The sequence below is a fragment of the Gracilinanus agilis genome, chromosome 1, assembly GCF_016433145.1.
Source record: "Gracilinanus agilis isolate LMUSP501 chromosome 1, AgileGrace, whole genome shotgun sequence".
Taxonomy (NCBI): domain Eukaryota; kingdom Metazoa; phylum Chordata; class Mammalia; order Didelphimorphia; family Didelphidae; genus Gracilinanus; species Gracilinanus agilis.
This window is the reverse complement of record NC_058130.1, coordinates 541,082,980-541,093,238: the sequence shown is the minus strand read 5'-3', so window position 1 is coordinate 541,093,238 and position 10,259 is coordinate 541,082,980. Positions and strand designations below refer to the sequence as shown.

General features: G+C 39.5%; 1 protein-coding gene across 1 annotated transcript in view; it reads right to left on the bottom strand.

The window, feature by feature from the left end:
- The window catches only part of TMEM241 (transmembrane protein 241), a 99,202-nt gene that overhangs the window by 54,775 nt on the left and 34,168 nt on the right, over positions 1-10,259 (bottom strand). The window contains exon 4 of the mRNA XM_044682992.1: positions 4,987-5,068. Coding sequence (XP_044538927.1) covers positions 4,987-5,068 — 82 coding nt within the window. The remainder of the gene's footprint in view (positions 1-4,986; positions 5,069-10,259) is intronic.

Genomic DNA, 10,259 nt, shown 5'->3' with positions numbered 1-10,259 from the left:
TATATATATATATATATGTATATATATATATGTATGTGTGTGTGTGTATATATGTAAATTATATAATGTAATATAATATAAAATATAAAATAATAATATAATAAATATATATAAATAAAATTAGTTTCTGGGGGAAGGCATGATAGCATAGAAAGAGATGGACTTGACAGAGCTTGGCTTTTCCCACTCAAGGTGGCTCCTCTCCAACAGTGCATGCTTGCTTGCATCTCTAATGAGTAGGATCTGAATGAATACAAACCCAAGGGTCAGGAGACCTGGGTTTGAGTCCAAACTAATCATTCCTGTCACCTTAGATAAGCTGCTTAATTTCTTTGTACATTCTGTGCTTCAGTCGTCATCATCTGTCAAATCAGGAAAGAGGATACTTATCCTATGATCCACCTTGCCTCTTATTTTAAGGATCTAATGACATACTGCTTTCAAAAACACATTTAAAGTACTGGAAAAATCTGCAACATTCTACCAACCACCAACGTCATCTTTATTGTTGACATTTATAGAGTGTAAGCCTGTAACATATTTTATATACATTCTCACTTGGGATTCAAAACAACTCTATGCAATCGTACTATGAGAATTATTATCCCCATTCAATGGATAAAGAAATTGAGGCTCAGAGAGATTAAGTGATCTGCCCAGTCACAAAGATGAAATGTCTGAAGCAGGATTTGAACCCAGGCTTTCTTATCTCAAAGTTTGACACTATAATTCACTCTGCTACGCTGTCTCCTTCCATGACACCATTGTAGAATACAAAGAAGAAACAAACAAACAAAAAAAAGCATTCCTCTGAACAATAAATAATCATAATAAAACTGAGTGGCAAGAGCAGAAAGCCTTTCAGGTAAGACAACTGTGTGTAAACAAGACTTCATATCAGAATAATCCTGATGAATAATAATTACTATAATGTATGTAGTGCTTAAGAGTGGAAAACATTTTACAACTACTATCTCATTTTATCCTTTCAATAACTCTGGGAGATTTTATTTTATATATAATTAAATTAATATAATACAATAATATAGAGAGAATATATAAAATATATAAATAAATAAAATATTCATTTTATATTTGAGGAAACTGAAACTAAGAGGGTTAAGTGACTTCAATCAATGATGAACATTTATTAAGGGCCAACTGTGTGCCAGGCACCATACTTGCCCAGGGGCATAGCTAATAACAATCAGAATCAGGGATAGTAGGGTGGCTCAGTGGATGAAGAGCCAGTCCTGGAGACAGGAGAACCTGGGTTCAAATCTGACCTCAGTTCTTCCTAGCTGGGTGACCCTGGGCAAGTCACTGAATTCCAATTACCCAGCCTTTACTGTTCTTCTACCTTGGAAGCAATACACAATATTGAGTCTAAGATGGAAGGTAAGAGTTCAAAAAATAAAAGAGTCAGAGGCCAGAGTTAAACAGTGACAATATCAAGAGGGGACAACTAGCAGCTGGTGCTAAAGCTAAATACTAAATCAGTAGGGTTGATCCAACACAATCTCTTTGATGTTACTCAGTACAAATTTGTACCTTCCTCCCCACTAAAAAATAAGAGTAACAAAACCATTACAACTATATAAATCATGAGTCAGCCAAAATAGGCATCTATTTAATTCTGAAGTGACATTTTACATTGTTTACTCTTTTTCCATTTTCCATTTTGTGTTGGTTGTTCCTAATTGGCTTTGCCAACAAGTGAAATGGTTACACATTCTAAAAGTTTGGCCATAAGCTTATTGCTAAAACTTGGAACACTTTTACTATTGAAATAACGTCAGGTTCCCAGGCTAGACCACAAGAGGACTAAAATCAAAATATTGTTGTACTGAATGACCAATAGTTCTGAATCACGGGAACAAAGAGTCACGGGGTCTAAGGAGAAGAAAGGGAAAGTTTTCCTAGTCTCCCAGGGAACAGTGGCCTCAGCCCTTTCCACTAAGATGTGTCTGAGGGCAATCAATGGCCCTTAACCCCCAGTTGGCTCTGTCAGTTGCAGTGTCCCCCAGTCTGTGTGTGTGTGTGTGTGTGTGTGTGTGTGTGTGTGTGTGCGTGCGCGCGCGCGCTCTGTTGCGGATGCTGTCCAGGAGGGGATCAAGGTGGGGTTTTTTGATACACTGAGTGAGGGGATGCTGACCCTAGGCATGGGAGGACGTTCTCTGGCAGAAGGGGTGGATGAAAACAATTTGGTCCAATGGCCATGAAGAGGGTGCAAGAGGACCACCTGGAGCCCGGTTGGATGTCTAAGAAGCCAAGCCCATGAACTGCCTCCCGAGCCATCCCCAGTAGTCTTGACTTCTGCTTTACTGCTAGACTTTTTGGTGATTCTGGAAGAGAGACTTTCTGCCCTCTGCCTTGCTGAAATCCAATTTATGTCAAAAAATGACACCAGGGACATCATTTGGATCCTTCTCCAGGATAAGGGACAACCACCAAACAAGCCCACCCAGACATGACTACTCCTCACTAAAGTACTTCATACCGCAAAATTCTCCATTTTATTCTGCTCTGGGGGAAAAATAGCTAAGAATGATGAGGTCTCAGTTATGTCCAGAATTAATTCATACCTAATATTTTCTTATTTTTTATTGTTTTATTTTTAAAAAGGATATTAGTCAACCCAGAAGAATATTTAACCAATAGAACTTCAGATGTAGTAAGAAAAAAGGGTGAAGAATTCAGGCAATTATAAAAGAGGGCATTATTTTATGAGAAGGCACCCTGGACCTTGTGACTCCCTACCCTGGCCTCATCTGGGAATCAACTGCATTAAGCTATGGTTGCTTTCCCTAGAACAGCTTATTCCTGACCTTTACTTCTAAATTTTCATATTTGCTCCAAGAACCACACTTTTTCATGAGAATCACAATGTCAAAGGTCAAAGGCAAGAGTAAGGGATAAGATAGGGAAGGATGTATGCATTACTAAGAGGCCCCAGTACATCACGGGTTTAAAAGCCAAGGATAGCCTATAATATATATTATCTATATTGGATTATCTAATTAAAGGGCAGCAAGGTGGCAGAATGGATAGAGTGCCAGGCATGGAGTGAGGGCTCATCTTCCTGAGTTCAAATCTGGCCTCAGACACTAAGTACTATTAGTGGGTGAGTGACTGAACCCTGTTGGCCTCAGTTTCCTCATCTGAATTCCATACCTTTAATGAGTTAGAAAAGAAAACGAAAAATCGCTCCAGTATTTTTGTCAAGAAAACCCCAAGTGGGGTTACAAAGTGTCAGATATAAGACTGAACAATGACAGTATCTTGTTGAAATTTCACTTTCTAGGCTATTTTTTTTTCTATCACATAAACATGACATCTTACAATTCACTTTGCTACTTTTTTTTTTCCTAAGGTGGATACAAGCAGGACTGTAGTTCAGAGGTCCTGCATTCAAATCTGGCCTCAGATACTTCCTTGAAGTGTAAGGAAGGAGGGAGGGAAGGAGGGACCTGGGAATTTGGAGAAATTTTAATTTAATTTTTAAAAAAAGAAAGAGGCAACTCATTGTTCAGAATGCTGCTTATTCTCTTTCTGATGAGCTTACAGAATCCCGATCAGGTATCTGTCTACATCATGTTCCACAAATATCAAGCATGAGCTACATTTCTTCATCATCGTAACAGAGTTGTAGCCTGGGGTGGCCTCACTGAATCTTTAAGCAATAAGGAGCAGGTGACTTCTTAGTGGTCATGTTCATGGCCAGAATTATACATAACTGAAATGACTGAACAACAAAAATTCTCTACTTAGGGACTGGATCTGTAATTTCATTGACATAGGGAACTCCCAGATGAGAGCAATCCCTCTCCTGATACCAATCAGCATCTTTTCCGCAACTTAAAAGTTTACAAGAGTTGCCTAGAACACTGGGCAGTTAAGATTTGGAGTCACATTGCCAGTTTGTGTCAAAAACAAGACCCCAACCCAGGTCTTCTTGGCTTTAAGGCCAGCTCTCTAAACACTATGTCTTCTGACTCTGAAGAAATTAAAGAAATATTTAATATATTTTAGTAAAATTTCCATTTAAAATTATTTACATAGTAAGCTAGAAGTTTAAAGACATTAGCTTTAGTTAGCTAAAAATTCACTTACTGGAATACTGAACTCGGCTAGGATGCCAGATAAATGCAGCATTATTGTACTATTATTGTTATCACTATATTATTAAAATCAGATAAGTCAGTAGAACACTTATTACTATAGAGATCTCCTCAGCAAGCTATACAAAATCAAAAAAAAGGTCCACAACTTTTAGCTAAAGCACCATGGTTATACATTCAATTTGACTGGCCTATTCATTTAAAGATCTATATGATCATTAGAAAAGAACTTTAATCATAAATAATCGAAGTCAGAAGGAACCTTAAAGATGATCTAATCCAGTGATTCCCAAAGTGGGTGCTGCAGCGATCCGGGGAGGTGGGAGGGGGGCGGTGGTGATGGCCACAGGTGCCTTTATCTTTCCTATTAATTGCTATTAAAATTTTTTAAAAATTAATTTCCAGGGGGCTAAGTAATATTTTTTCTGGAAAGGGGGTGGTAGGCCAAAAAAAGTTTGGGAACCACTGCTCTAATCCCTCACTTTTCATTTTTCAGGTGAGGACACTAAAACCATATCTCCTCATTCCTGCCCTAAGCCTCCCTCCACAAAACAGCCACTTGGGGAAAATTTAGCCTATATGATCCATTGTCATTTTTAAGTCTCAAACTTCCCTTTTATGCCCCAAATTTAAATATCAAACCTACAAAACATCAAAGATGTTTCCTAATAAAACCAAGAACCGTTTAAAAAATAATCTAAGAAAATTAGTGATATACTTGTATCTGCAAGGAAACGTCATGATTTTACCAAAAATGATTTGAGTGCTATTTCAAGCACTGGAAATAGTGCTAAGAAAACCAAGTTCTTTTTAAGAAGAGAGAATTCTATATTGGCTCAGTGACTATTGTTTCTTCATTACTTACCAATCTAGACAACGCCCTGGAACCTGCATAGATTATCCCCACAAATAGCATTGAAGAGGGAAGCCATGCCAGAACCTTGGCCCTGGGGGAGGAAAAATTCACAATTCATTATCAAGCAGCATGTCAATCAGAAGAGGCACAATTAATTAGCAGCAGAGTAGGCAGATAGACCACATAGTTCAAGAGTGATGGTTTCACAGCAATTGACAGGTTGTGTGAGATATATTTTTATATCCAATGAAAAATGAGAATTGGGTAAAGCCTTCCCTCATTCTTTTGAAAAAGAAAGGTAGAAAGGAAAGGAGGAAAGGAGGGAAAGAAGGAGAAGAAAGGGTGAGAGGAAGAGAGAAAGAGAGGGGGTGGGGAAGGGAGGAAGGAAGGAAGGAAGAGAGGGAGGAAGGAAGTGTTCATTACACTCCTCTTTAGTTTTCCCTTTAGATTTCTGACTGATCTTCTTAGCACTGCTGCTTCCAGGATGGAAACTAATCCAGAAGAAAGAAGAGATTTTGAATGTTAAGCAGAGTCAAACCGGAGGTGAGGGTGGAAGTAGTATTCCACCCAGGGTACTGAATTTAAAAGACAAAACTTTGCAGTCCATCAGTAGTGTAAAAGCAACAAGTGTTTAGCACTTACTTGGCAAGAATCATTAATTAAAATAGTAAAGATTAGATGGTGGGATGGGATGAGGTGAGCTCCCTCCTTGCACCATTTCTACCCCTTACTCTACAATGGCCCCCTACGCCACAGAGTCCCCAGCAGCCTTTTGCCAGGCTTTCTAGGGTCTCTGCCTGCCCTCTGAAGTAGTGTCCCATACTCCCTGATTTTGTGAGGGTGCCTTCCATACTATCTGCCCCAGGAATTGTTTGGGGGTGCTTGGTAAGGAAGAAAATATGTATTTACATAGCACTTAGGATGTGCCAGGCATTGTACTAAGTACCTTACAAATATCTCATTCAATTCTCACAACAACCCTGGGAAGTAGAGACTATTATTATCCTCATTTTATAGTTGAGGAAACTGAGGCAAAGGATAAATAACTTGTCCAGAGACACTCAGCTAGTAAATGTCTGAGGCCACATTTGAACTCAGGTCTTCCTGACTCTAGGCACAATGCTCAATCTACTGAATCACCTAGCTGCCTCTACATAGACTTTGGGAAGATGATGTAGTACCAGAGAAAGAATATTCCCTAGTCCTGGGCTCAAAGCTCACCCTGAAATCCTAATAATAGCCATATGACTTTGGGTAGGTCATCTAAACTCCCCAAGCCTCAATTCCCTTATTGTAAAAATGAATGGGATGAAGTAAATGGCCTCTGAGATCTCTTCGGTTCTAGATCTATAACTATTCTGGGAGCAAAAATTTCTAGTTACAGCTCTGAAAATAAACGAGCTGTTCTTTTTCTTTTCAAATAGTTTAAAAACAAAAGCCACAGACTAGCGCCAAATTGTTTATTAAAAAAAATGACCAATTGTTGTTCTTTCTGTTTGATCAGGAAAGCTTCTTTTGATGAATATACCAAACTGCTCCACCCAACCAAAACAAAAAGAATGACAGCCTCACAGGACAGGAGCCAAATGAAGAGTGATGAAAAGTATCTCCAAGGCCCTATAGTGGCTGCTTAAACCATTAATCTGACATTTCCTGTACACCCAGTTTCTGGGAATCCTCAAGGACTAAGGAGAAATTGTCTTTGATTCGACTATGGCACGATGAGGAACCGCCTTTTCTGTGTGATTTACAGTTTGTGCATGCTATCATCTTGTCCCAAACAAGAAAGCATTACTTTTCCCCAGGTAGTACAGGGGGCAGGTTACCAATGCCACATCTCACTGCCTGTCACTCATAAATGGGTTTCCATACACTGAATGTCATTTTAACAACCAATGCAAACAAATGAAGCTATTCCCACAAAAGGCATTCATTTAAGGGAATTCGACGTCAAATGTCACTTATGGGAAATTGCCCAACACGAATGGCATTCGCCCACATACATGGGCAGACATACATCCACTCACAGCCCATACGGGATCAAACCCGCCTTTGTTCCAGTGGCTGAACCCTGAAACAAAGACAATTTCTTGCCTACCACCAGGCAAAATTAAGACACCTATCACCTGTGAGAGATACCTGGCGCTCAGACATGCTAGAGTAAAAAGATGTCTGAAATCTAAACCACCCCCAAGACAAAAAGTGAGGGAAACTGAATCCTGCTTTGGGGCCAAACCCTTCTCTAATGTTTCAAGGAGGCTCAGCCCGTTGCTCAATTTCTTCCAGGAAAAGGCTTTCGCTTTAAGTATCTCTGATCCGAGCTGACATGGGTTACTGAAGCGAGGATACAAGCCTGAAACAAAAACAGCCAAAAATGGTGTCAGAGCAGAAAGAAGGATGAGTAGACTTCAATACTCAGAATGGATCCGCTCCTTTAAGAAAAAAGGCTGGGCTTTGGATAAAAGCCCAGACTGGCACAGTCTGAGGCACAGGTCCTTGCTATGGAAGGTCAAAGAGGTCGCAAATATTTGTTCTTGATTCCCTCTTATGAAAGAAACAAAGCAAACTCCTGCTGGTTGAGACACTCCAAGAGACACCAATAAGGCTGAAAAGGCAGCCAATCTGAAGGAAAAGAAAACAGTCCTGGGGAACACCTTGTCTATTTATCCTTCTACCCTAAAACATATTACAAAAAAAGAAAAAAGAAACAAAAGAGGAAAGAAACAAAACAAAATAAAAACAACAGTCATGGCTTAAACCAAAAAGATTTTGGCAAAATGCTGAAATATTTGTTGCCTTGCATTAGACACAAAACTCCCTAAGCAAGAAATTATCTCTGCATGTGTCCAACGACCACGTGGACACTCTGGGTGCTAGTACCTGGGCTAGCCAAAAGGCAACAAAGGATGCTGACACTGAACCAGGACGTCCAACACAATTTAAAAGTCATTCTATAGAATTTATCACTTGTATATACGGGTATATGATTTGGGGTTTTGGTTTTAAAAGATGACTATTACAAAAATGAATACTCGGGAAATAGGTTGTGAGTGATAATACACGTATAACCCAGTGGAATTGCTTGTCAGCTCCAGGAGCAGGGAAGGTGGAGAGGAAGGAGAGAACATGAATCATGTAACCATGGAAAAATATTTTTTAAATTAATTAATTTTTTAAAGGTGATTCTAAGCACAGACTCTGATTTGGAAGGGAAATCAGGTTTCTTCCAAGTAGCACTTAACAGGAATGCATTCTTCAACAATCCCAGCAAGGGGTTATCCAATCTCTGCTTGAGTTTCCAATGAGGAAGCTGCTTCTTTTTTTAAAAAAACATACCTTCTGTCTTAGAATCAATACTGTGTATTGGTTCCACAGCAGAAGTGCAATAAGGGCTAGGCAATAGGGATTAAGGGACTTCCCAACGGTCACACAGCTAGGAAATGTCTGAGGCCATATTTGAACTTGGGAAGAGGAATTTTCCTGACTCCAGATCTGGTGCTCTATCCATTAAGTCTTCTAGCTGCTCCCTGTATTAAGCTTAAATGCTAATATTTAGCATTTAAATTAGGAAATTACTATTAAAAATAAATAAATATAAAAATTAAATAAATTAAATTAGGAGAATACTAAAAACCACAGACCTCTTCCAGATGAACTTGAAACAAAAACAGAAAGCCATCATTACTTTGAGTCTTACCTATAAAAGTTTTAGCATTGTTCTCTTTTGCATCTGTGTCCTGAGTATCCCTGCCACCATGATGACTTTTATGGTAAGGTTCTTTTTTTATTTGCCCATTCTTCCAGCAGACTGCTTAACTGAGGGTTTGATGTTAGGGCTGGTCTAGGACTTCTGGAAGAAAGATCTGGACTGAACCTGTTGCTGCTTTCTTGGAGTATAGAGGATTAGGTTATTTAAGGCTTTCAAGGACAGGTTGGAGACCTGCAAGCTGTCAGGGTTCCTCGAAGTGTCTGAGGCAAGGCAACATTCTGATTGTTGTCCCCTTGGTTTAAGGTCTGCAAACTCCTGAACTGGGTTTGGACCTGAGTGACAATAGACTGCCACTGGTAGACGGTAGAGAATAGAAAGCCTCTTCCACCAACTGGAAAGTTTATTTTGTTTGGAGTTCCCCTTTGGCCTGAGATGCCTGCCCTGCTTATTTCTCCACAGGGTGGGCTAGACCCTGGAAGTGAGATCCTGATTTGTGTATGAAGTCTGAGCCACACCACTGCTGCTAGCTTCTGAGTTTCCCCTTTCTCAGTATCCTACCCAGACATGCCACTTTTGGGTGCAAGTACTTTTTAAGTTCACCCAGATCTGTCACTTGGATCTCAGCAGAAGACAACCCTGGTGTGAGTCTAGAATCTTCTTTCCCACTGATTCACATCCTCTCCCTGGGCACTGGAGGGCTCCAAACACAGCATACTTCCGGTCAGAGCCTGTCCCAAGTGTCCACAGATCTGTCTATTTCACTAAGACTTGCTGAGTGGGACAAATGACTCATTGTGACTTGCTGAATCCTCCCATCAAGATTCAATCTGGTGCATTTTCTAGGTCAGTTGGGAAGAGTTTTTCTGAGAGCTAGCTGTACCTCTTCCTGCTACTCTGCCATTTTGTCTCTGTCTCCCACCCAACATGGCTTTTCCTTGAGTCAACGTGGGAATAGCTAGATGGCTCAGTGGATTAAGAGCCAGGCCTAGAGATGGGAGGTCCTGAGTTCAAATCCGACCTTAGAGACTTCCCAGTTATGTGACTTTGGGCAAATCACTTAACCCCCAATGCTTAGCCCTTACCATTCTACTCTCTTAGAACCAATATATAGTATTGATTCTAAGGTAAGGGTTTTTAAAAAAATCAGTGTATTAGGCACATGTTTCAAAGGGGTCAATGACAAAAAGAAGGTCCCTGCATACACCAAAATATAACAGCACTTTTTTATGGTAGCAAAGAACTGGAAAAAGTAGATGCCCATTCATTGGGGAATGGTTAAACAAATTATAGAAAATGAATATAATGGAATATTAGTAAAAATGATGGCTGAAGAATATAGGGAAGCAAGGAAAATAGATATGTACTAATTCAAAGTGAAGTAAGCCAAACCAGGAAAACAGCAAATATAATGATTGTAATAATTAAAACAAAAATAACCCACATTTTAAAAAGAGGTAGGAAAACACTGTTCACTCTCCAACCCCCTTTTTTTTTTGCAAAGAAAGAATCCCTCTCTCATTCACAAACTAAATGGGAAACTACCCAATTAAATTTATAATACTTGAAATAATGT